At 46.7% G+C, this 27389-nt stretch overlaps 1 protein-coding gene across 1 annotated transcript in view; it reads right to left on the bottom strand.

Annotated features, from left to right (window-relative positions):
* Positions 1–550: 550 nt before the first annotated feature.
* The window catches only part of LOC139226155 (eosinophil peroxidase-like), an 85156-nt gene continuing 58317 nt past the window's right edge, over positions 551–27389 (bottom strand). The window contains exons 11-16 of the mRNA XM_070856795.1: positions 24918–25176; positions 16152–16322; positions 7898–8135; positions 6776–6981; positions 4916–5077; positions 551–4211 (exon numbers count right to left, since the gene is read on the bottom strand). Of these exons, the coding sequence (XP_070712896.1) occupies positions 4192–4211; positions 4916–5077; positions 6776–6981; positions 7898–8135; positions 16152–16322; positions 24918–25176 (1056 nt within the window). The 3' untranslated portion in view covers positions 551–4191. The remainder of the gene's footprint in view (positions 4212–4915; positions 5078–6775; positions 6982–7897; positions 8136–16151; positions 16323–24917; positions 25177–27389) is intronic.

The raw sequence follows: 27389 nt of genomic DNA, 5'->3' as shown, positions 1-27389 counted from the left end.
AGCACTTTAGGGTTCCAAACCTTCTGATAGATAGTCCCAAATTAAATTTCCTTTTGAATGAGCCCAAACACTGGTGGGGGGGGGGGGTGTCTTGTGAATTTTGCATCCTTTCACATCCAGCCATCAGAAGAACCCACTGTGTTCAACGCCCAGCCCCAAGCCGGGAGAAACTCGGAAAGCACTGGGACTGTACTGAGACGGTCAGCCAGAGAGCGAAGGGCTCCGGACCGTCTGAACTTGTAATATGGACTTGTGCCAAGAACTGGGGGGGAAAGATGTAATGTATGTACATAAGGTGTGCCCGCCACCAGGGGGCACTACCATTGGAGGTCCTAGGGTCATAGGTACACTCGTACTGGGCCCGGTATATAACCTGAACTTCACCTTTGTATCTTCACTTTTGGAAGCCATTAAAGACTGACCAGGTTACACCTAGTCACTGGCTCACAGTACGGAGTTCATTGTATCATTTCATACACCACAAAATCAAATATCCAAACTAGTTAATCTGGGTTAATTTATTGCAGATTTCCATCTATATAGGGTAGGGTAAAGTAACAAGAAATGAGTGATGCCCAGGTGAGCAGCGAGAGTTCATGTTAATTTATTGTTAATTTCATACAGTCAAGATTTCAAAGAAATAAACCTTTTGAAAGGCCAGTTCTGTCTTACACTGCTGACCAGCCACTGTGTTCAGAATGGATTAATTATAATCGCTCATTCGGAATATGAATTGGATACATTTGCTAATTTAACCCATAATAATTTATTCCCATATTAATAATTGGCTCCAATCAAAACTCTAAGAACAACTGATAAATATTTCAAATCAGAAAAATTCAATGTGGATATGGAGGGAAAAAGAGAGAGTCATCAGAGCTGGCGAAGGAACTGCCTCTAAGAAACCAGCAACAAACTGCAGCCAGTGGTTCCCACAGAGTGAGGGAAGGAACTGTTTCAGTGGAGGACCTAGAGAGTATGGGGCAGGAGTTGCAGCCAGTGGCCTGGATTATAATCTCATTGTTAATACAATGATAGGGTATTTATCACACTGTAAATCTAGTCTTTGTACTTCCAATTAATAAAATCTTTAGATTATTGGTGGGCATGAAGGAGCATTCTCATTGGGCAATAGCTGTCACAGGGCATCAGCCAACCTCTGTCAAAGCAGCTGTTGTGAAGCTAGTTCAATGACAGGTCATAGCAGAACATACATAAAAATGAACAGTAAGAGATTCATAGCCCAATGAGAGTAATAAACTCAAATGAGAGTCTTTATCTTTCTAATGTTAAACTGTAGCTGGGGTGTAAACCCCTCTGATTCATTGCCTGCTCACAATGTTCAGTTACTGACAATGTAGATCTGAGGCTGGATGTCCTGTGGATTCAGAGAGTCCTGTTATAGCAGACATAATGACCACCGACCATTGTGCCATATGAATATTGGATATTTACTCCCATGAAAGTCTCCACACATGTTGAGAATTAATTATTCTGACTGACACACAATGGTTATCATTGACTGCGACAGATCAATGAAATACAAAAACATTCTTGTTTTCATTTTATAAAAACAGAACTGCCCTTCCTGTTGACAGTCTGCTCTCGAAGCAGTTTGTGATTGACAGTATTCACAGCACAGTAATTCCTGTACAGGGAGGTTATAAGACATGAATTTACACCATCCATGTCTCTGTAGAAGTGCATTCTCAAGACCATAAGGTCCCTTAGGTAACCAGCATTGAAGAGAATACAACGATTGTGTATTAATTTTCCACAGGTCAACAGTGTGCCCCACGTGTGAACCATTTGGGCAAAGTTCTCAGGAGCCAAAGTTAAAATTTTTAACTCTAAAGAAGGGGGAGCAGTTGAGACAGAGAATGCAGCAAAAGATTCAGAGATAACTGGCAGTTATGACGGATGGCAAATGAGATTTAACAGTGACAAAGTTTGCACCACAGCTAAAAAACCATAAGTATGCAGTGAATGGGACTCAATTTGCAGAAGGGGATTGAGAAAGGGAGCTGGGAAGGATGGTCAACCAATCACATCCAATGTCTCAACTATGTAGTGAAATAATTGAAAAAGAAAACACAATGCTGGAATATATAACCAGAGCAGCTGATACAGAATCGGATTAGATAAGCTTAAGCTCTGCAGTCTTGAGCGAGAATGGATATGGGGAAATCTCACTGAGAGATATAGGGAGCAAAATTGTCCTGCGCTCCATTTGGGGTGCACAATTTGATTTAAATGTCCCGAAATTGGTGTTGTTGAATCAAAAAGTCTGCGGGACAGGATGGGAGGTGTAATTCATCTCTGCGGGGCAGTAGTGGGGCAATAGAGTAATATGTTGTGCTGACATGTCACAACGTCCCTCCCCTTTTAAAGGGGATGGCTGCAGCGAACTCTGCAGGTGCCCACTAGACCACCAGGAAGGGTTTCGACTGGGCCAGCAGCCCGACACCCAAGAGGGGGTGCTGGGCCTCAGGTTGGCGGCCCGGCTGAACCAGCGGCCGACACTGTCAGGCCAACGACAAAGTTGGCCCACAAAAAAAAGATGGCAGCAGAGGCGCAAGGCCCCCTGGGGGAGTCTGGCGCCCCAGCCAGGACAGCTTTGTGATCCGCGAAGCTGTCGGTGGCATTTCCCCAGGCCAACCTTGCATCCCGCGGGGCAATTTCCCCCGCGAGACGCAAAGTGGCTGGTGCGTACGACGATTACATCATTCGGCGTATGTGTCCCCGCCCGTTTTTACACGCGATATCACAGGAGCAATTCCTGGCGAGTCGCTTCCAGCGCCTGGCCCCGGGCGATAAGTCATTAGTGCTCTGTTAGCGGAGGCAATTTTGCCCCGAAAACATTTAATATCTTGTAGATAAGATAAAGTCAGATGATATCTATTAATTAAAGACAGGAAAAGCAGTACACTTAAATACTGAGAAATAGTTTTAAGAAAAATTAGAAATAATTACCTCACTGAAAAAGAGCGATAATGATTTGGAACAATTTGCCAGGCAGGGTAGTAGGGCCAAGTTGGGAATATTCCACTTCTGTTGGGCATTATAGTGAGAGATTTACAGTGTTAAAGGAATGGGCTTCAATAGGAAAGTTAAACTATTAAAGCAAAGGGCTTCAATGGGAGTGTTAGTGTATTAATGGAATGGGCTACAATGTGCTGAGAGACCTTTGCTCAACCCTTAACATTTTGTTCGGTATGTGTAGCAGAAAGCTGCTCAGTGTCTTTCCTGGGGTGCTACTGTGGATTGTTCGTTTAATGTTCCTTCAATGGAGAAGATATTGGAGGGGGATTAAACAAACTATAAGAGAAAATGTCCAGAGAGTGAATTGAGGGAATCATGTTTGCTGTGTGGTTTGGAAATTGTTCCGAATTCAGGTCTGAAAATCTCTCTGTTAAAAATGGTAACTGTGAAAATGTAAGTCACAGAATGACTGGTAAAATCTCAACTCTGGATAAATGACCCTGATTCCCCTGGTGTAATATTTGGGGTGATGAGATTGAGACTGAGCCAGATCACGGGATCAGACCTCGCAACTGAGACTGGGTTTGCTCGACACGTTAACAGCGTCAAGTATGAAAAGCAGCTTTTGTGTTGAAAAGACTCCATCAGTGGCTCTTAGTTTCCCTGCTCAGGTTACTAAGGAAACCCAGGAGCAGATCCCTCTAACACTCTACTGGTAAAGATCACTGTGTGCATCTGGAAATAAAGAAAATGTATTAAACTGTAAAGCACATGTCCCCAGAAAATAACTGAGATTGGTTATACCATCTTTCCCAGTCTGAACCTCTAATCAAATTTAATCACCAGCAGCTAGCTGTAGGATGATGCTTCCTGATATAATAGTGAACACATTTTTGTCAGTCTGCTGTCAAGTAACCACCATAGAAGCCTTATTTAAAAAAAAAACAAAGTTGCACTTTTGCTCGCTCTATTGTGATATGAAAATTGATATACCACAGCTCTACAATAAGTGAACAGTCCTGTTAGAAAATAGCAATCTCCCTCGCTATTGTAGTTCTCATATCCACATGGATTAAGATACTTTGTTGTAAGTTGTGCAGAAAATGCTGATTTCTTCAGATCACGTTGAGACCCTAGCACGGATTATCTGTTATCTCCTCTAGGTCCTGATGTGTTTCTTCCTTCCTTTCTTTTTCCATTAGGTCCAGTTTACTTGGAATCTGAAAGAACTGCAAGAGTAGATCATCATATTTATCTGCGCATCATAAAATCTAAGACATATTCTGGAACCAAGGCTAAGATCTTTACAGGAGGAGAAGAACAATGTGAGACAAGAGGGCCGATTCTAACTCAGGGCAGGAATCGAGCAAGCGGGGGCCGAGGCGGGCGGATCATGCTGACCTTGGCAGTGTGAGAGCTGGGTGATTTTAATTCTCAGGCCTCATCTGCGTGCATCTGGTCACTTTTCTGCCCGAAACCAGCAGGAAGAAGTAGCTGGCCAATGGGACCGAATGGAATGTCGGGCGGTAGGAGAACAAATTATATACTGAGGGATAAATTGACTAAGGTCCTGTTGTGGAGCATTTCTCTGTCATATTTGGGTGTAGTAGATGTGGAGAGTAGGGTCAACTAGAATTTCATGCTGTAAAATATGATGGCAGAGTTGCAAGTCTCTGAGAAGTTGATAAAATGTTTATGGGCTAAATACAATAAAATGTTTTGGGATGGTTTTCACCCTGGGTGATAATCTGGTGGACGCATTGTTCCCCTGTTGTTGATTTCAATGGGATGAGGATTAGACGGGTGATCCGCTCTCCCAGATTAGCACTCAGACGATGAAGGTGAAAATTACCGCCTTTGTGTTTATAGTCAAACCTTTAAAGCCCGATGTCAAGCAATAGCACTCACTGAGGCTTTGGATTTCAGCTCTTACCTATACAGCTTGGCGGTACAGAGTTCCACTGTCCATTGCTCAGACATTTTATCGTATCCCCTCCTGCCAACTTGAATCCAGACTCACAGGTGTACCTGATCGAGGATTTACAGATCGAGAAATGGCCGTGAGCAATAACAGGAATGGAGCCACAGGGGGTCACTGTAAAGGGAACAAATAGACACTGATCAGGAGAGGTGAAGCCTAGAATTACTGAGAATATTTGAAGAAGTGTTGTGTATATCGCAGCACAATGCTCAGAATACTAGAAAATGAAACAAAACAATTAGTGAGAACAGAAGAGCAGAAAAATGTGAAATGAATCTCTGTGGTATGGAAGGTGTGGGATCTGGAGACAGCTCAATTCTACAGCGTATTTGGCACATGTAAGAATAGAAGTAAATGTGAAATGAGTAAAGCCCATCCAACTAATTACTCCAGAGAGTAGGATTCGTTCTGTTATGGTGCAAGCACACAGCCATTCAATTCCCTGAGTGACAACCAAACACAGGGAGGAACAGAGTGGCATTTCTTCTTGACACATGAATAAAGAAAGGAATTTTCAACCACTGAAAAGGAACTAACGGAAACTATTGCGACCAGCTTTTAGTGATTGCCTGTGTTTTGGAAATGTCTCAGTTCACCTTTTATCTGGATGGCTAATTGGTTTCATCTTTGTGAGCCAGCTGGTACAGTATGAGTTTCATAGGGTCAGAAAATTCTCGACCCCAGAGAGCTGTTGAGGCTGCATTATTGAATATATTTAAGGTAGAGATAGACCGATTTTTGAACGATAGGCGAGTCAAGGGTTATGGGGAGTGGGCAGAAAGTGGAGCTGAGATCAAGATCAGGTGTTGCACTGTGCTTTATAGTATTGTGCTGTGCTGTACTGTGCTGTACTGTGCAGTATTATGTTGTGATACACTGTCCTGTGTTGTGTTGTGCAGTATTATATTGTGATGCACTGTCCTGTGTTCTGCTGTACTGTATTATGTTGTGATACACTGTCCTGTACTGTGTTGTGCAGTATTATGTTGTGATACACTGTCCTGTGTTGTGCTGTACTGTACTGTGCACTATTATGCTGTGATAAACTGTCCTGTGTTCTGCTGTACTATGTTGTGTTGTGCCATGTGTGCGGCACTTCAACAATCTTCCTGGCCAGCAACTTGTAACAATCCGTGCCATGATATCAAACAATTGCATTAGCTGAGGGGCAGAGTACAGATGTGAAGAGGTTGTATTATTGTTTTATAAGGTGCTGGTCAGACACTATTCGGAGTACTGTGTGCAGTTCTGATCACAAAAAGGAGATTACTGCCTCTGGAGACTTTTAGAGATCTGACCCAGGGCGATTGTAACGATCAAATGCCAAAGGACACAAGCTTAAAAGTAAGAGCAAATAGACTATCAGAGTAATGGAATAAATGATCAGGAAAACAACATCAAAGTGGATGGCATAAATGGGTTTAGGAAACTTGCTCCTGGAGAAACCTAATTGAGGGATTGGGTGAGAAGATGAGTAGGTGAGGTTGAGTGATATGATGAGGAGGTGAATATGTTAACGGGTCTAAATTTCCTGCTCCTTATAATTTTGTCCTTAACCCCATTGGTTCTTCATTTTTGCGGTCCCTGGAACAGTAGAGCAGATAGAAAAAGTTGCAGCAGACAATAAACACTTCTGAATGAAAAATTTGAATCACTAAAAGAGAGAAATGTTAATGGAGTTCAGAGTCCCAGCTCTCAGATTCTCTTTGCCCGTTTCTTACACCAGCAGATTTGCTTAGGTTTTATACTCAAACATAAATGAACCTTAATGTCAGGTTTGTGGAAGCTAGGCCCAGCCCAGGAATGCCATACCTTTCACATCCTCCTTCCAGGCACTCAGGTCTACCTGTGGTATCTGGCTGCAGTTTACATATCCTTCTGGGAATTGTCTGAATCTAAATGCATCTCGAGGAAGAAATTGAATCCTGGTATTATCACAGATTATCCTGGACATGGAGATTTGGGCAAGAGCCTGACGCTGGCTGCCAGTAAAAACTCCTCCATGTTCCCACCAGAATCTGAAGAACAAAGAGAAACATCATTGTGAAGTCACTGAAACGGACAGATCTGACCTAACTTGTTGACTGCAAACAATCCATAGAGAACATCTGCATTCACTGAGCTGAGTATAGCAGCTGGATGACGGGGAATGCTGGGAAGGGACAGAACTTTCACTGATCACACAGTTAGCAGGTGTGTGATGAGGGGTTGGACTTTACATAATTTAAGGAACAGACTCAGTTTCTCAGTCTGAAGATTTAACTAGGATTATCCATTGTGTTCACTGTACAGGCCTGGACAACATTCTTGCCTCCATTTGTCTTACATCATTACCTCTTCTGTCATTTAATCATCTCCTGTCCTCCACATAATCACAGACCATTGGGGAATAAATTAGTCTTTGCCTATTTTGGTTCATCACCCGGTACAACTGGGCAGAGTGTGCACGGTGCACACGCCACTCTTGAAATTGCACCGAGGTTCTATGTACGTCCTGGGGTCCTGATTCGCACCTAGTACTGAGGCTCCCGCCTGAATCAGAGGGGTGCCTGGACTTGCCTTGGAGCGGGAACGGGATGGTGACTGCAGCACGATGGTTTTAGGGCCACTACCCTTGAGCTTCCTCAGGAGGCAGAGCAATTAATGCTGGGTTTGGCCTCAGTGAGTCTCCAATTGATTGGCACAATGGAAAGGAAAAGGCCAGTGACATAATCTTTTGCACAGAGATGGAAAACCATCACCACAATCTCAACATGCTCTACCCAGCAAGACAACAAAGGACTGACTGAACCCATCACAAACCAGGCTGGCAGATTGGAGTGTCAGGAAGCCCTGGGTCTCTGATCTGCGATCCCTTGAAATGAAGTGGAAACTTACAACTCAACGAATGTCAAAGCTTTCAGGTGTTTTTGTTCTGGTAATATTGCCCATTACCTGTCTCCATCTCTCAGGTTCTTGAATTGTTTTCCTACTAAACAGGCGAACAAAGGGCCCAACTTCCCACCTTCCACGAAGGGTTCCGAGATTCCCCCCACCCATACGTCGATGTTGTCTGGGGTTCCATACAGCCTGATCAATCTCCTTGCTAATCGCACATTTTTGAGGACTGCAGTAAGTTGAATCAGATTCTTGGGTTGCAAAAGGCCACAGAATTTCCGCCAAGCATTGTAACCTGTGACATTCAGAGAGAAAAAGTTAAAATACACCGGTCAGTGATAGTTGCACTGGAAAAAGTACAAGATAAACTCTGTTTTGTTGCTACACAACATCCCGAGCTGAGAAAGGCTGATGTGTGATCTGAGCCAGGACTCCGGCAGTGTCTTTCTGAAGCTAACCAAGCAGAGGTTTGTGGAATGATCTGGAGGGACTCTCCCTTGTTATTTTAGCTCGTGGGAGATGCGGGGGTTGGGGGGGTGGAACGGCTTCTGCTTAGTATCTCCTTCTATTGAGGGAGTGCAGCGAAGGTTCACCAGACTGATTCCCGGGATGGCGGTACTGACATATCAAGAAAGATTGGATCAACTGGGCTTGTATTCACTGGAGTTCAGAAGAATGAGAGGGGATCTCATAGAAACGATTAAAATTCCGACGGGTTTAGACAGGTTAGATGCAGGAAGAATGTTCCCAATGTTGGGGAAGTCCAGAAGCAGGGGTCACAGTCTAAGGATAAGGGGTAAGCCATTTAGGACCGAGATGAGGAGAAATTTCTTCACCCAGAGAGTGGTGAACCTGTGGAATTCTCTACCACAGAAAGTTGTTGAGGCCAATTCACTAAATATATTCAAAAAGGAGTTAGATGTAGTCCTCTACTACTCGAGGGATCAAGGGGTATGGCGAGAAAGCAGGAATGGGGTACTGAAGTTGCATGTTCAGCCATGAACTCATTGAATGGCAGTGCAGGCTTGAAGGGTCGAATGGCCTACTCCTGCACCTATTTTCTATGTTTCTATGTTTCTAGTGGCACTGCCTGAGATTAAGAACTCAACAGGTAGAGCGGATATGAACAGGAGTCTTAGTCTTAAGACTTCATGCACCAGAGATCACCTCACCACAACCCACAAATCTATTTTTCAAGTCCATTCGAACTCACATCAGCCTTTTAATCACTGTAATTTTAAACAATTGCAGGATGTTTTCTTTGTTGGGCATCCTGTGAAACATGTGATGCAAATGCTGTGCAGCAAAGTAATCACAGAACCCGTAGTAATTACTCCGCAGTCATTGCAGAATATACAAAAGCTATTCTCCAGTAATCATCAAACATATAATAATGAATCTGCAGTAATAAAAGAACATGCAGTTATTTTTCTGTAATAATGACTCCGCAGTCATTAATCTGCAGTGGTCACAGAATTTGCAATGATCATTCTGCAGCAATTATATGATAAGCGGTAATCATGATGCAGTAATCATTGTATTTGTTATGCATGTAAACATTACCAATGTGTAAGACTTGCCACCAGAGGGCTCACCTGTGGGAGACCCAAGGGTCACCTGCATGCCCTGGGCAAGCAGGTATAAAAAGCAGTCTACCATGCTGCTTCCTCACTCTGGAGTTACATTAAAGAGACCAAGGTCACAACAGTTTAAGCTTACAGTATACAGTCTTGTGGAGTTATTCTGAACATAACAATTGCCGACGAGTCACAGATCACAAACTTTCACGCGGTTATGGCTGCCATTGGTATTCTTGAGAGATTTGTTGAAGGTGATGATTGGGAGAAGTGTTGCGGGACTTTTTTGTGTTTGGAATTGGTCACAAGGTCATTCTTCGCATACTGCTGTCTGCCGAATCCCTTGATCTGAGCAAGGTCATCACGATAGACCAGGCTTTTATGTCCACGAACGATAACACTAAACAGATATCATTGCAGCATTGAAACTCACCGGCAAATATTGTGCATAAAATAACGCCTTCAGCAGGCAGAACTGTACATGGCAAGGCCTACACGCCCGCAGAGGCCAGACCTAGGATGACTCAGAGTGTGACGTGGGACATGAATGCAAATCCATTAGCACCATGTTGGCACTGCAAGGGTAATCATTGAGCCCATCAATGTCGATTCAAGCACTACTTGTGCAAGGGCTGTGGAACAACGGGGCACCTCTAGCGAATGTGCAGACATGCTGCGACTCACCACATGGCAGAGTCGGCAGAAGATGACCGATCCGGCGCAGATCATGCTGAACGAGTAAGAGAGGCAACTCAACCCGAGGATGAAGAGGAAGTGTATGGGGTACACACCTTCATCACCAAAAGCCTTCCGATAATGTTAAAAGTCATATTAAACAGCATTCCAATTTCCATGGAATTGGACACGGGGGTGAGTCAGTCAATTATGAGCCAGAAGGCTTTTGAGAAACTGTAGGGCAACAAGGCATAACTAAGTCCGATCCACACCAAGCTGCGCACTTACATCAAAGAGCTCATACCAGTCATTGGCAGTGTAGCAGTGAAGGTATCGTACGATGAAGCTGTGCATAATTTACTACTATGGATTGTACCAGGCGATGGCCCAACGCTGTTCAGTAGAAGCTGGCTAGGAAAGATCCGATGGAAATGGGACGACATCAAAGCACTGTCTTGGTTGGATGATGCCTCGTGCGCCCAAGTGCTAAACAAATTCCTGTCGTTATTCGAGCCAGGCATCGGCAACTTCACAGGCGCCAAAGTGCAGATTCATCTAGTCCCTGATGCATGAGGCCCAAGCGGTTCCATACATAATGCGAGAGAAAGTCGAGATCGAGCTGGACAGACTTCAACGAGAGGGGATCATATCGCCCATCGAGTTCAACGAGTGGGCCAGTCCAATTGTTCCGGTGTTGAAAAGCAACGGGACGGTTAGAATCTTCGGAGACGACAAGGTAACGATCAATCGAGTCTCATTACAGGACCAGTACCCACTACCCAAAGCGGATGACCTGTTTGCAACACTAGCAGGGGGAAGTCGTTCACCAAGCTGGCTGAACCTTCGAAAAAATTGACATGCATCAACACGCACAGAAGACTGTTCATATACCACAGATGCCCCTTTGGGATTCGGTCAGCTGCGGCCATCTTCTAGAGGAACATGGAAAGTCTGCTGAATCGGTTCTGCGCACCGTGGTGTTTGAGGACGACATCTTGATCATGGGCCGCAACACCACCGAATACTTGCAAAACCTGGAAGAGGTTCTCAAGCGACTGGACAGAGTGGGACTCAGGTTGAAATGCTCCAAATGTGTTTTCCTGGTGCCAGAGGTCGAATTTCTGGAGAGAAAGATTGCGGTGGACGACATCAGACCCACGGACTCCAAGACGGAGACCATCAAGAATGCATTCGGACCACAGAATGTGACAGAGCTGCGTTCGTTCCTGGGACTCCTCAACTATTTTGGTAACTTTCTACCGGGGTTGAGCACTTTGCTGGAAGCATTGCATTTATTGCTACGCAAGGGTGGCCATTGGGTTTGGGGTAAATCTCAAGAGACAGCCTTTAACAAGGCCAGAAACCTGCTATGTTTTAACAAGTTACTTGCATTGTATGACCCGTGTAAATGTTTAGTGCTAGCTTGTGATGCATCTTCGTACGGGGTCGGTTGTGTTTTACAGCAAGCCAATGGGTCAGACAAACTGCAACTGGTTGCATATGCGTCCAGAAGCTTATCTAAGGCTGAAAGAGCCTACAGTATGGTTGAGAAAGAAGCATTAGCATGCGTATACAGGGTTAAGAAAATACACCAATACCTATTTGGACTCTGGTTCGAGCTCGAAACCGACCACAAGCCACTCATTTCGTTCTCAGAAAGCAAAGGTATTAACACCAATGCTTTGTCCCGCATCCAAAGATGGGCACTAACGTTATCTGCGTACGGTTATGTAATCCGCCACAGACCAGGCACTCAGAACTGTGTGGATGCCTTCAGTCGGCTACCATTGCCCACCACCAGGGTGGAAATGGTGCAACCTGCAGACTTGCTTCTTGTAATGGATGCTTTTGAGAGCGAGGGGTCACCCATCACGGCTCGCCAGATCAGGACCTGGACTAGCCAGGACCCATTGCTATCACTAGTAAAAAGCTGCGTCCTCAATGGGAGCTGATCGGCGGTTCCAGAGGAAATGCAAGACGAAATTAAGCCACTCCACCGATGCAAGGATGAAATATCCATCCATTCGGACTGTCTCCTATGGGGGAATCATGTAATTTTGCCAAAAAAAGGCAGGGAAACATTTATACGCGACCTTCACAGTACTCACCCAGGCATAGTCATGATGAAGGCTATTGCTAGGTCGCACGTTTGGTGGCCAGGCAGTGACTCGGAATTGGAGTCATGCGTACACCAATGTAACACGTGCTCACAGTTGAGCAATGCACCAAGGGAGGCCCCTCTGAGTCTGTGGTCATGGCCCTCCAAATCATGTCCAGGGTCCACATAGATTTCGCTGGCCCCTTTCTAGGAAAGATATTCTTAGTAGCAGTGGACGCTTACTCTAAATGGATTGAATGTATAATAATGTCATCATGTATGTCCACTGCCACCATTGAAAGCCTCCGGGCCATGTTCGCCACCCATGGTTTGCCCGACGTCCTTGTTAGTGACAATGGACCATGTTTCACCAGCTCGGAATTCAACAAGTTCATGATCCGCAATGGCATCAAGCATGTCAGGTCTGCGCCGTTCAAGCCCGCATTCAATGGTCAAGCGGAACGGGCAGTCCATACCATCAAGTAGAGCTTGAAACACGTGACGGACGGTTCCCTGCAGACCCGGTTACCTCGGATTCTGCTCAGCTACTGCATGCGACCCCACTTGCTTACTGGGGTTCCCCCTGCAGAATTGCTAATGAAGAGAGCACTCAAAACCAGGCTCTCCTTAGTCCACCCAGATCTCAATGATCATGTAGAAACCCGCCGTCAACGGCATAACATGTACCACGATCGCGCGGCTGTGCCGTGTGACATTGAGGTTAATGACCCTGTGTTTGTTCTTAATTACGGTCATGGTCCCAAATGGGTTGCTGGCACTGCGTTAGCCAAGGAGGGGAATAGAGTGTTTGTTGTCAAACTTTTGAATGGACAAATGAGCAGAAAGCACTTGGATCAGACCAAACTGCGGTTCACTGACAAGCAAGAACAGTTTAAAGAGGACATTACCATCAGTGATTCACCCACACAAACCCAACCAGCAATCGAACCTGCGGTCAACCACGAGGATAAACCCACCATGCCAGACAGTGCGATCAGACCAGCCACACCGCAGTGCAGCAATGATCTGACTGACTCGCCAATGCCAGGACTTCAACTCAGGAGATCTACCTGGGAACGCAGAGCCCTGGATCGCCTCAACTTGTAAATAACTTGTATCTAAGACTTTGGGGGGGAATGATGTTATCTTGGTAAACATTACCACCAGAGGGCTCACCTGTGAGATACCTGCACACCCTGTGCAAGCAGGTATAAAAAGCAATCTACCATGCTGCTTCCTCACTCTAGAGTTACATCAAAGAGACCAAGGTCACAACAGTTTGAGCTTACAATATACAGTCTTGTGGAGTTATTCTGAACATAACAGTATTAATCACACAATTTACATTAATTATTCTGTCGTTATCATATCTATAAAGTAATCACTTTGCAGTAATTATATAACATGCAATAATTACTCTGTTGTAATAATGGTTTATGCACCTCGCCTCTGAGTTAGAAGTCTGTGGGTTCAAGCTCCACTGCAGAGATGTGAAAATATAATTTAGGCTATAGCTTCAGTGCAGTACTGAAGGAATATTGGCGGTGTCATGTTTTGGATGAGATGTTATAACGCGGAATTCTCAACTGGACGTAAAAGATCCCATGGCACTATTTGAAGAAGAGCAGAAGAGTTCTCCCCGATGTCCTGTCCAATATTTATTCCTCAACCAACATCAAAAAAATAATAATCTGGTCATTTATCTCCCTGCTGTTTGTGTGACCTTACTGTGCGCGAATCAGTTGTTGTCTTTTCCCTACGTTATAATAGCAACATTATAGTACTTCATTGGTTATAAATTGCTTTGGGGCATCCCGAGTTGTGAAAAATGGAAAAGTTTTTCCATATAAAGGTAAGAACTGTTTGGCATATATCCCCTGTTATATTCTCCTTGTTAAATGCTAACACAATACCTAGTTTTTTTTACTGCAGTTGGCCAGGATAAATGCATCCTGGTCTAATGAAGGGATTTCAACAGACTTGAAAGGATCGTCGGTTTGGCTACCGGGTGCTTGACGACCCCAGAATAGTTACGTTGGGTTCTTATTTAATCCATGTGCAAGAGATTAAACAGAAGATCTCTGGGAGATTGGGTAAGTTAGCATCTCCCATTAGCGCCTACAGAGGTTTGCAATGAGGTGCTGATTCAATAGCACGAGGGCAAGGCGAATCCAGCACCGCACGCCAAATCCGACCACCATATTGCGTTGCTGGTACCGTTGGGGACTTCAACGCCAGGCAGCTCATGATGTCAATAAATGTGCAATGCTCACTGGGCACCTGGTCTGCAAAATTCATTCTGGCCACTTATGTTTGTGCCTCGACCAGAGAGCGACAGGAAGAGCAGATGCACAGCTGCAGGAAGCCGTCTCCAGCGATGTTATTTAAAGACATGTGCATGAATCACTCACAGCTGTCTGGGCAGGTTAGTTTCAATGGTGTCTTGTCAGTTTCAGCCAGCGGATCAGTTTGTATGAGTAATTTCAAAGTTCTTTTTTTATCAGCAGTCTTCTGGCAAGTACAAAGTGGCTACATTTATTGTTCAAAGATTCAAACTGCTACACTTGGCAACATTATTGGGGGCTGTGCTGGCATGCTACCTCACCCTCCAGAATCTATGACAGAGGGAGTGAGGGCAGCCAGAAACATGGGAACATATGTGCAGAGGGATGAGGACGAATATCAGGGCTCTCACCAGGATGCCTTACCCTCCGAGGGTATTCCGACAGCACCTCCCCAACCTTCAATTAAGTGAGGAGTAGTGTATCTGACAGCTCTGCATCACCAAGGTGGTGGTCACAGATCTATGCCACCTCCTCCAAACACACCTCCAGCCTCACACCAACATAACATAAACCCTAGATCCCTTTTGCTCACCACATGGCTATCATACCATCCCAGTGTCATGACATATCACAGCATCCTCCTGGGTGCAAAGGTGAAATGAGAGAGACCACAAAATATTGCAAACTCCATAAATACATGTATGCATAAATATATCACACATCTCACATTCATTTTAATAACTAATAACCCTTGTGCCTGCCATAGTTCAATAGCTGTCACTGTGTGCAAGGCACGAGATGTGGGTGTTAGTGTTGGTTGGTAGAGATTGTTGGTAGATAAGTGATGGGGATTTGGGCAGTGTTTGAAGCTTGTGATACAGATGGTGGTATGTAGCACACGACTGAGGTGGATCTGCCATGAGCACACCTGCTTCAGTCCTCCATGTCCTTCTCCTTGTACTTATCCTTGCTGAGGCAGCTGCACAGCAAGCAATGCTGCAAATGAGGTATCAATGAACATTCCCTTTACATACTGGGAAAAACCTGTGGTAATGATGAGTTGATATTCGACTGCACCCGATATTGGTCCCCCCTTTGAGTGTAACACCACTGAGTTTGACTTTTAAGACTTGATTTAGTGTCCCAATCATTTCTTTGAGCAGTGAGAATTAATTTCGAGTGCAGTCTAAAGCATTAGCGCCTGGCGCTAATTCTCAAACTTTTCTAATGATATCGCCCATTCCTGGGCTATAATGAATTTCTAGCCCAGTGTATTTGTGTGGTTTTCTGTTAAAGGATTCAGGACTATGAAGCCCACTCTAACACCTACAATGGGAGGTATGAAAGTCATAAATAATTCCTACAGATCTAAGACAACAGATGAGATACCCAGAGGTGTGATTTTCTGCACTCTCTGTTGATTGAAAGATGATCCCAGCTCCTCAGCCACTGCCCGCCCTCTGCTGCCCTATCCTGGGTACCAATATCCACATCAGCCTTTCTACACTTTCCAGTCAGCACTGGGATGAACCAGCTGTTCTCTGTGAGTGAACCCAATACTTTCCTGCTGGCTCCATGATAATGTGACTCTGGATAATGAAATTGTTGGAGTAACTGGCATTTTAACAACATGTTTTTCCGAGATATATTCTACACTGTGTTTGCCTTCCTGTTACCTGGGATTCCATGATCTCGGGAGCGCTGCATATTCACAGATCCCAGGTCCAGCGCTATATTTCTGGTCAACTCAAACAGCCTCTCGCGCAGTTCGTCTGGCATCATTTTGTCCTGTGTCTGCAGTTTGGCGGGTGAGCCCAACAATCCTCGCATGAGGGGATCGACTCCACCTAAAACACAAACACACACACAGTGAAACACGCTTTGTTAATCCATTTCCTCATTGTTCATCCCACTTTCTAACCTGCAGCTGGTGGTAGATCTTTAACTGAGCAGCACAACAATGTCTGTGACAATGATTATTACCCAAGAAAAACAGCATTGAAACAAACTACTCAAGATGTGACATGTTCCCCAATGGATTAGTATTCCTAAAGCAACATTGATATAAGACTGAACAGCACTGCAGATCAGCCCTTCCTCTTGACAGGCAGGAGTCAGAGGATAGACCGTGGCTCGTTGCATTACAGTAAACTGTAACTGTGTGTTATCAGGTAACGTTCTGTATCAAAGCCTGAGGTGAATCTGAAATAAAGGAGCTGGGATTTCACTCAGAATGAACTCCTCAGTTCTGACTGCTGAACATTCAAAACAAACAATAACTTGCAGCGCAGTAGAATTGAGATTCGAGGCTTCTACACAATTTAACCCAGAACAGAATTCTGTCTTTATCTGTGTGAAGAAGTGAGTCATTGATGGATTTATGATGCCCAATAATTATTACAATACAAACAAAGCAGATCAAAGCCAACCCAATAGCAGTAGGAGTTTGGCCTGCTCCATGAGAAACATGAACTCAAAAACCAAACCACACTGTATGAACAGAGTGTGAGACTGGCCAAAAATTCAGATGACATGTTGAAGGTATAGTGGAGAAAACTAGATCCAACACAGCGTAAATGAAAAGCACCTGAACTTCCATAAATTAGGATTTGGGTTAAAACCTCTCGTTAATAAACATAAAAGAGTGGCCCAAATTGATGATATCCCATGGGCTGCAATGTTAAAAGTGAAACATGTAGGATCTTGCTTTGTGTTTGAGCATGGCCGGTATTTTCCTGACCTTGTTGGTAAAATGAGAAACTGTGATATCTGTCCATTTACATGATCACACCAGCACCTGATGGTGGATTTGAAAATGTATCATCAGCCAAGGCTACACTGTGTACCCCTGGTCTTCTATCAAGCCTCTTGTCACATTGGTGTCACAGTAGTGCAGCCTGAGAATAAATGCATCATTTCTATTCCAGATAGCATGCATTGACGTGCATAACTAAGAGGTGAGTATCATTCACTGCCTGGACACTGGGGGGAATGAAACCTCTTCCTGATGATGAAGCTGATGGGACTTTCAGACAGGGGCCTTTATAGCCACAGGGATGGAATCAATGAACTCCTGCATTTGCCATAAATCAACCACTTGGAAGAAGTTGACATCTCTCTTTCCCTGCTTTGCTGTGTCTCTATAGAACTGAATGAACTTAGACCTGTGCCTGGATAAGGAATTCAAGACATGTCTAATGTAAAGTCCTGTCCCCTCAGTACAGATTCACACGAGGCATGTAGTGAAGTCAAGGTCACTCTGGACCTGCACCTTTATTTCACAGCTCTGGAATGCTGCACTTGCCTGAGGCCTGTCCTTATATACCTGTCTCTTGCAAGTGCACCCCTGGTGGTAAGGTATGCTGGTGGTTACAGGTCATATCTTATTAAAGTCATCTATAGCATGTTAGGATACAGTTATATATAAGAATGTAAGATACATGACATCACCTTCCCCCAAGGTCTTATTGTCTTTATAGGTTCAGTCTCTCAGGTGGTCTACGCTCTCATGTGGAGTGTCTGAGTTGTGGTTCAGTTGTTTGCCTTGGTGTCTGTTTTTCTTTGGGTGTGGTTGCTGGTATCTCGCCTGGGCTGTCTGTTTCGATTGGTGTGATTGTTGTTGATTCGCCTGCGCTGTCTGTTGGGATTGCCCTTTCCTCAGGTTGTTCCCTCTGTCTGTCCACCAGGTGTGGTGCGAGTTCCACATTGTAGTCTTCCTCTGGTTCCGCAGTGTTGTTGGTAAATCTGCTTTTGACCTGGTCTACATGCCTCCGGCAGGTTTTGCCATTGTCCATTTGTACTACCAGTAGCCTGTTTCCTTCCTTGCCCGTTACTGTCCCTGCAAGCCATTTGGGACCCCTGCCATAGTTTAGTACAAACACTTTGTTCCCGATCTCATTCCATCTCCCCCTCGAATTTCTGTCATGGTACTCAGTCAGCTTACGACGCTTTGCCTCAACAATTTCGTGCATGTCTGGGAGGATTAATGAGAGCCTTGTCTTTAAAGTCCTTTTCATCAACAGTTGCGCGGGGGGGGATCCCAGTCAATGAGTGCGGACGAGATCTGTATGCCAGCAGCAGTCGCGACAGGCGACCCTGCAGCGTGGGACCTTGGATTTTAAGCATGCCTTGTTTAATGATTTGCACTGCTCTCTCCGCCTGGCCGTTGGAGGCCAGATTGAATGGTGCGGTCTTGACGTGATTTATGCCGTGGTCAATTCTAAAGTCTTGGAATTCTGCGCTGGTGAAACACAGACCATTGTCACTGACCAATATATCAAGGATTCCGTGCGTTGCAAACATGGTTGCGAGGCTCTCCACAGTGGTGGAGGTTGTGCTCGAGTTTAAAATGGTGCATTTGATCCACTTTGAAAATGCATCGAGAACTACGAGGAACATTTTGCCCATGAATAGGCCCACATAGTCTACGTGCACCCGCGACCACGGTTTGGTAGGCCAGGGCCAGGGGCTCAGTGGAGCCTCCCTGGGGGCATTGCTGAGTTGGGCACAAATGGTGCATCTTCGGACGCAGAGCTCCAAGTCCGCGTCAATACCAGGCCACCAGACGTGGCCAGCCAGATCTGGCTATGGCCTTCATGAGAACGATCCCCGGGTGCTCGCGGTGGAGCTCCCGGACAAATGTCTCTCTGCCTCGCAGAGGCATGACTACTCGGCTGCCCCACATCAGGCAGTCTGCTTGTAGTGATAGCTCATGCATGCGCCTGTGAAAGGGTTTTAATTCCTCGGGGCAGGCATCGTGAGCCTCTGCCCTGTCACCGGTTAGGACACATCTTTTTACGAAGGATAACGTGGGGTCACTGGCCGTCCATGCTCTGATTTGGCCAGCCGTCATGGGCGAACCTGTGGACTCAAAGGCATTGATTGCCATGACTATCTCACAGTCCAGTTCGTCAGACCCTTCCGTGGTCGCCAGGAGTAGCCTGCTGAGCGCGTCGGCACAGTTGGCTGTGCCTGGCCTGTCCCTCATGATATAGTCATAGGATGCCAGCATGAGTGCCCACCGTTGAATTTGCGCCAAGGCGTTGCCGTTTATTGCCTTGCTCTCAGATAGGAGGGACATGAGGGACTTGTGGTCGGTTTCTAATGCGAACTTGGCCCCAAAAAGGTATTCGTGCATCTTTTTGACACCGTACACGCACACGAGCGCCTCCTTCTCTATCATTCCGTACCCGTGCTCCGCCCGCGAAAGTGACCTGGAGGCATAAGCTATGGGTTGTAATTTGCCCGCACTATTGACATGTTGCAAAACGCACCTGACCCCATATGCTGACGCATCGCATGTGAGAACTAGCTTTTTACCTGGATCAAAGAAAGTCAAAACACTGTTGGAACACAGAAGGTTGCGTGCCTTATTGAAGGTGCGTTCCTGGGCGTCCCCCCAAAACCAATCGCACCCCTTCCTGAGTAGCACGTGGAGAGGCTCCAGCAGCGTGCTTAAGTTCTGCATAAAGTTCCCAAAGTAATTGAGTAGCCCGAGAAAGGCGCGCAGTTCTGAGACATTCCGTGGCCTGGGTGCTAGGCGAATTGCTTCTGTTTTGGACTCTGTTGGGCGGATTCCATCAGCGGCACTCCTTCTGCCCAAAAATTCAACCTCGGGTGCGAGAAACAGGCACTTAGATTTCTTGATTCGTAGGCCTACCCGATCCAACCGCTTTAGTACTTCCTCCAAATTACGGAGATGGGGGTCGGTGTCCCTGCCTGTGATAAGTATGTCGTCTTGAAATACAACCGTCCCCGGGATAGACTTGAGTAGACTTTCCATGTTGCGCTGGAATATGGCAGCTGCCGACCTGATGCCGAATGAGCATCGATTGTACATGAAAAGGCCTCGATGTGTGTTGATGGTGGTGAGTAGCTTGGACTCGTCGGTCAATTCTTGCGTCATATATGCAGATGTGAGGTCTAATTTTGTGAAAAGTTTACCTCCAGTCAATGTGGCAAATAAGTCCTCCGCTCTGGGCAGCGGGTACTGGTCCTGTAGGGAGACTCTGTTTATGGTAGATTTGTAGTCCCCACAGATTCGTACGGATCCATCAGGCTTCATGACTGGGACGATGGGACTTGCCCAGTCGCTAAATTCCACAGGTGATATAATGCCTTCCCGCAGAAGCCTGTCTAGTTCGTGTTCAATCTTTTCGCTCATCACATAGGGTACAGCTCTGGCCTTGTGATGGACCGGTCTAGCATCCTGTGTGATGTAGATTTTGACTTTGGCTCCTTTGAAAGTGCCCACACCTGGCTGAAAGAGATGTTCAAATCGTTTTATAACTGTTGAGCAGGAGGTCCGTTCCTCTAAAGACATGGCATGGACATTTCCAGTTTAGTTTTGCGAGCCAGCTTCTCCCCAGCAGTGCTGGGGGGTCTCCGGGGACAATCCATAGGAAAAGTCGGTTCACTGTCCCTTTGTGTGTGACAGAGAGCATGCCGCTGCCGAGGACTGATACGATTTCTTTGGTATAGGTCCTTAGTGTGGTGTCGACCCTTGTGAGTTTTGGTCTGTCTCTTTTATGCGGCCACAGTTGTTCAAATTGTTGAGCGCCCATGAGAGATTGACTCGCTCCCGTATCCAGCTCCATGTTGACAGGTATCCTGTTGAGTAGGACCCTCATCATTATAGGAGGCGTCCTGTTGTAGGAGCAGCGGCCGTTGATCGTGTTGACCCACTGTACATCAGTGTCCCGGGTACTGTCCCCACCGTCTTCTGGTCCGCTTTCCAACCTATCCGATTTGTATACCAGCCGAGCTGCCATTTTTTTGCACATGCGGGCCAAATGCCCTGTATATTCACAGTTCCTGCAAACAGCCTGCTGAAATCGACATCCCCTTGATGAGTGCCCACCCCCACACCTCCAGCACAGACTGCTTGCAAAGAATGAGCTGCGTCTGGCTGATCTCTCTTGAGCTTCTCTCAGTTTGTCGTTGATTGCTCGCATTGTGGGTTGATGAGGTGTGAACGGCCGTTCCTGTGGCCCTTGATGGCTTCTGGCACCACTGCCTGCTGTCGAGAGCCTGTTCTCCCGGTTTTGTCTGTTTGTGGGGGTAGCAGCTTGATTAAAGCTGTGAACTTCTTGTTCCGGTATTTCGTTAGTTGTCGTACCTGCATTGTAAATCAACCTCGTTTCTTCTTCCCCTACCAAGAATGTCTGTGCAACCAGTGCTGCTGCCTCTAAGGTCAGGTTCTTGGTCTCTGAGTTTTTGGAATATGCCTGCGTGGCCTATTCCTTCAATGAAAAAGACTCTCAGCATTTCTCTCCTCAGTTCATCGGAGAACTCACATAAACTAGCCAACCTCCGAAGTTCCGCCAAGAAGTCGGGTATACTCTGGCCCATACAGCATCTGTAGTTGTAGAATCTGTGTCTGGCCATGTGTCGGCTGCTCGCTGGCTTCAGGTGGTTTCTTACCAGTGTGCTCAATTCTTCAAATGACTTGCTTGCTGGTTTCTCGGGTGCCAGCAGATCCTTCATTAAAGCATATGTTTTCGAGCCACAGCTGGTCAAGAGATGGGCTCTTCTCTTGTCTGCTTTGTTGTCTCCTAACCAGTCTTTGGTTACAAAGCTTTGCTGGAGCCTTTCTATAAAGTCCTCCCAATTGTCTCCAGCATTGTACTTTTCATCTGATCCGTTGTTCGCCATTCTGTGGATCCTGTAATCCCGTAACCCGTCGCCACTGTAAAGTCCTGTCCCCTCAGTACAGATTCATACGAGGCATGTAGTGAAGTCAAGGTCACTCTGGACCTGCACCTTTATTTCACAGCTCTGGAATGCTGCACTTGCCTGAGACCTGTCCTTATATACCTGTCTCTTGCAAGCGCACCCCTGGTGGTAAGGTATGCTGGTGGTTACAGGTCATATCTTATTACAGTCATTTATAGCATGTTAGGATACAGTTAGATATAAGAATGTAAGATACATGACATCTAATGCAGTAATTAATTGCTGACTGACTAATGTAACTAATGTCACTAGCGGTCACCTGGAAACATCTGGATGTGTAAAAGTCAGTTCTGACAAAAGATCATCGACCTGAAATTTTAAACCTGTTTCTCTCTTACATTATCATCATCATCATAGGCAGTCCCTCGGAATCGAGGAAGACTTGCTTCCACTCTTAACATGAGTTCTTAGATGGCTGTACGGTCCAATACGAGAACTGCAATCTCTGTCACAGGTGGGGCAGATAGTCGTTGAGGGAAGGGGTGGGTGGGACTGGTTTGTCGCATGCTCTTTCCGCTGCTTGCGCTTGATTTCTGCATGCTCTCGGCGACAAGACTCAAGGTGCTCAGCACCCTCCTGGATGCGCTTCCTCCACTTAGCGCAGTCTTTGGCCAGGGTCTCCCAGGTGTTAGTGGGGATGTTATACTTTATCAGGGAGGCTTTGAGGGTATCCTTGTAACGTTTCTGCTGCCCACCTTTGGTTCGTTTGCCGTGAAGAAGTTCTGAGTAGAGCGCTAACTTTGGGAGTCTCGTGTCTGGTATGCGAACTATGTGGCCTGCCCAGCGGAGCTGATCAAGTGTGGTCAGTGCTTTGATGCTGGGGATGTTGGCCAAGTTGAGGACGCTAATGTTGGTGGATCTGTCCTCCCAGGGGATTTGTAGGATCTTGCAGATCTGTCTGACCATTGCTGTATTTCCAGTAATTTCTGTTTTTATCACAATTAGGGCCGAGCCACTGGTGGAAGGAGGCTGTCAGTCATGTTCCAACAGTCAGCATTAGCTTTGTTTTATGCAGACCCTGCAGTGCAAGTACTTTCAGGTCAGGTGTTGCCTGTGTGCAATATGCTGCGCTCTCCCGGCCTCCATCTTTTCCATCTTTGTGTCCTCTTCATCCTCTTCCATAAAACACAAGAACAATGGAATCCTCAGAGGGAATCTATTATTTCCCTTCAAATTCAGAGCAAGTTTCACAAAGTGCTTTAAATGCTCAGAAACTGTAGCTTAAAGTAATGGAAATGACTCCCAGTCAAAACAGCACATCGTTCACCTTCCCAATCGCTTCCGACCTGTGGGCTTTGTACAGTCACAGCACCACCCTTGTTACGGTGGTGGTGTTTATCAGGGTGGTAATTAACGGAAATATTGTGTGACACTTGGCTGCGCCCTGTGCTGTTTCCTTTAAATGTGTGGGGCATGCTCAATGGATACCAGGTGGACAGATTAAGCTCACAACAAGCTCATGAGAGGGAAACAGTGGCAGCCATTTTTAGGGGCAGAGTTTAGGTGAAGAGCCTCTTTGACCTATTTTACTTGACAAATTGCCTGAAAAATGGGTGTTTTTCTTTTGGAGTAAATCCAGGTCTGCATATCAGGTGGAATCACTTTCTACCAGCATCTTGCCCCATTTTTAGAGGGGATAACCAGCATCCCCCAATTTATTAAGCACAAATCCAAGTTCTCTAATGTCATGTGTACGGGCGAGTGAAAACTGTTCATTAAATTGATCCATGACATGTGGCTGATTGAGGCAAAGCAGTATTTATTGCTCTAGTTGCCTTGAAATGGTGGATCTGCTGGGCCTTCTTGACCCACTGCAGTGATGGTGGTCCCATAATGGCGTTAGGAATTCCAGGATAGTAATCCAGCTGTGATGGAGGATCAGTGCTGTCTGTCCCCAGTCAGGTTGGTGTGTAACTTGGTGTCTGTATGATCTTAATTATGTGCAACTTTTGGGCACCAAGAGCTTGATCTTCCTGATGTTTACCTCAGGAGAATATTTCCAGGACCTCCCTGACAGGAGGGAGGCAGAGCAGGTCCTGAGTGAACTTGTGTAAACAACGTAGGGGGTGATGTTCCTGACCTCGCATCTCACTTTAGTTATTGTCAGCCCATTGGTCGGCTAATTGGAAAGGCACCTGAAATATAAGTGTTGGGACTGGCACTGGGACCCGTTCAGATGGGAAGGTCTGCAGGGGAGTGGGAGCAGTCTAAAAAACACTAAAGAATTGTTTGCCTTCTTTCAGCTCCCCTTTCCCTCCTCATGATGATTTTATGACATTCGGACCTTCTGGGAAAACAGCAGTTAGAAGGTCCCGAGGCTGAGGCGTGCAACTGTCATACACTTTCCTCTTATTTACCAGCACTAGGCATTTCTGGAGCAGCCCTGAACTGGGATGCCTCTGGGCAATGTTGATGGCCCTTGACAAAAATTAACAGTGCCCACCCTCCACCTCCCCCATCACAAGCTATGGATGGGAACAGTGTACTTTGAGTGTGCTGCTCCTGCCTACTGCTGGGGCAGGGAGGGTCAGGAAAAATAGGCACTTCAGTATTCAGCTCTATACCGTACACCTTATTCACTCACAGCTAGAATCTAGTTACTGAAAACACCCGCTATGTGCCCATTAATGAAATCCAACAGTGCTCACAGTATCAGTCCAATGTCTCAGGTTGAGTATGCTGCAGTAGTATTAAAGGGTGCGACCTACCTTCCTTCACCAGTCTCCCGGGAGTGAAGAAAGTCAGGTGCAGGAGCAGGTTTTTGAACTCAGGGTGCTCCTGGTAGTTTTCACCAAAGCGGAACACTGTTGGCTGAATAGTGAGATGTCCGAAACGGAAAGCTGCCGTTGCGAAAACATTGGCAATACTGGGATCTACAAACTCATCGTAGTCTGCGTAATCTGGTAGAAATTTCTGTGTTGCATCTTTCCCAATTATCAGGGGAACATAGTCTCTGTAATTTATTATCTGCAGCAGTGAGAAAAGTCATTGTTCAGTGTTGTTTGATCGAAAAACAATAAACTCAAAAGGGATCAGCTAATGGCTCAGTGGGTAGCACTTTCGCATCTGAGTCAGAAGGTTGTGGGACCAAGTCCCACTCCAGGGACCTGCGCACAAAAATCTAAGCTGATGCTCCAGTGCAGTTGGAGTGCTGCACTGTTGGAGGTGCCGTCTTTTGGATGAGCCATTAATCCGAGGCCCCGTCTGCTCTCTCAGGTGGACGTAAAAGATGCCATGGCACTATTTCGAAGACCAGTTTTATCCCCAGTGTCCTGGTCAATATTTATCCCTCAATCAACATAACAAAAGCAAATTATCTGGTCATTGTCACATTGCTGTTTGTGGGGGCTTGCTTGTGCACAATTTGGCTGCAGCATTCCATACATTACAACAGTGACTACACTGTAAAAATAGTTCATTGGCTGTAAAGCACTTTGAGACGTCCGGTGGTTGTGAAAGACACGATATAAATCCAAGTCTTTCTTTCTTTTCCGATTAGAAAAAGATCTCTTCACCTTGTGCATTGGTTACAGGTGTGGCCCAGACAGAGGGCTCAAGGTTTCTGCCACTGCTGGGTCTGGGAGTGAGTGTGACAGAAAATCTCCCTTTCACCCTGGGACCTGAGCTAGTAAAGGACTTCAGAAAGAAAACACAGGTACTAGATATCACAATTAATAACTTCTCTCCATTCGTACCCCGATAAGTGGGTTTCATGTTGACCAACCTTTTACCTCAGCAAGCAGAAATCGCTTGAATACAACAGGCCACCTGACCCTAGACCAGGGGCACGCCACTGTCTGACCCCAGAACAGAGGCACTCCACTCTCTGACCCCAGGCTGTCTGACCCAAGAACAGGGGCACCCCACTGTCTGACCCCAGAACAGGGGCACCCCACTGTCTGACCCCAGAACAGGGGCACCCCACTGTCTGACCCCAGAACAGTGGCACCCCACTGTCTGACCCCAGAACAGGGGCACCCCACTGTCCGACCCCAGAACAGGGGCACCCCACTGTCCGACCCCAGAACAGGGGCACCCCACTGTCTGACCCCAGAACAGGGGCACCCCACTGTCTGACCCCAGAACAGGGGCACCCCACTCTCTGAGCCCAGGCTGTCTGACCCTAGAACAGGGGCACCCCACTGTCTGACCCCAGAACAGGGGCACCCCACTGTCTGACCCCAGAACAGGGGCACCCCACTGTCTGACCCCAGAACAGGGGCACCCCACTGTCTGACCCCAGAACAGGGGCACCCCATTGTCTGACCCCACAACAGGGGCACCCCACTGTCTGACCCCACAACAGGGGCACCCCACTGTCTGACCCCACAACAGGGTCACCCCACTGTCTGACTCCAGAACAGAGGTACTCCACTCTGACCCCAGGCTGTCTGACCCTAGAACAGGGGCACCCCACTGTCTGACCTCAGAACAGGGGCACCCCACTGTCTGACCCCAGAACAGGGGCACCCCACTGTCTGACCCCAGAACAGGGGCACCCCACTGTCTGACACCAAAACAGAGGCAGCCCTCTGTCTTACACCAGAACAGGGGCACCCCACTGTCTGACCCCAGAACAGGGGCACCCCACTGTCTGACACCAAAACAGAGGCAGCCCTCTGTCTTACACCAGAACAGGGGCACCCCACTGTCTGACCCCAGAACAGGGGCACCACACTGTCTGACCCCAGAACAGGGGCACCACACTGTCTGACCCCAGAACAGGGGTACCCCACTGTCTGACACCAAAACAGAGGCAGCCCTCTGTCTGACCCCAGAACAGGGGCACCCCACTGTCTGACCCCAGAACAGGGGCACCACACTGTCTGACCCCAGAACAGGGGCACCTCACTGTCTGACCCCAGAACAGGGGCACTCCACTGTCTGACCCCAGAACAAGAACACCTCACTGTCTGACCCCAATACAGTGGGAAACCCACTGTCTGACCCCAGAACAGGGGCACCTCACTGTCTGACCCCAGAACAGGGGCAACCCACTATCTGACCCCAGAACAGGGGCACTCCACTGTCTGACCCCAGAACAGGGGCACTCCACTGTCTGACCCCAGAACAGGAACACCTCACTGTCTGACCCCAAAACAGGGGCACCCCACTGTCTGACCCCAAAACAGGGGCACCCCACTGTCTGACCCCAAAACAGGGGCACCCCACTGTCTGAC

This window comes from Pristiophorus japonicus, chromosome 16 (genome assembly GCF_044704955.1).
Source record: "Pristiophorus japonicus isolate sPriJap1 chromosome 16, sPriJap1.hap1, whole genome shotgun sequence".
Taxonomy (NCBI): domain Eukaryota; kingdom Metazoa; phylum Chordata; class Chondrichthyes; family Pristiophoridae; genus Pristiophorus; species Pristiophorus japonicus.
Note: the sequence above shows the minus strand (reverse complement) of the source record. Positions and strands in the feature narration are given on the sequence as shown.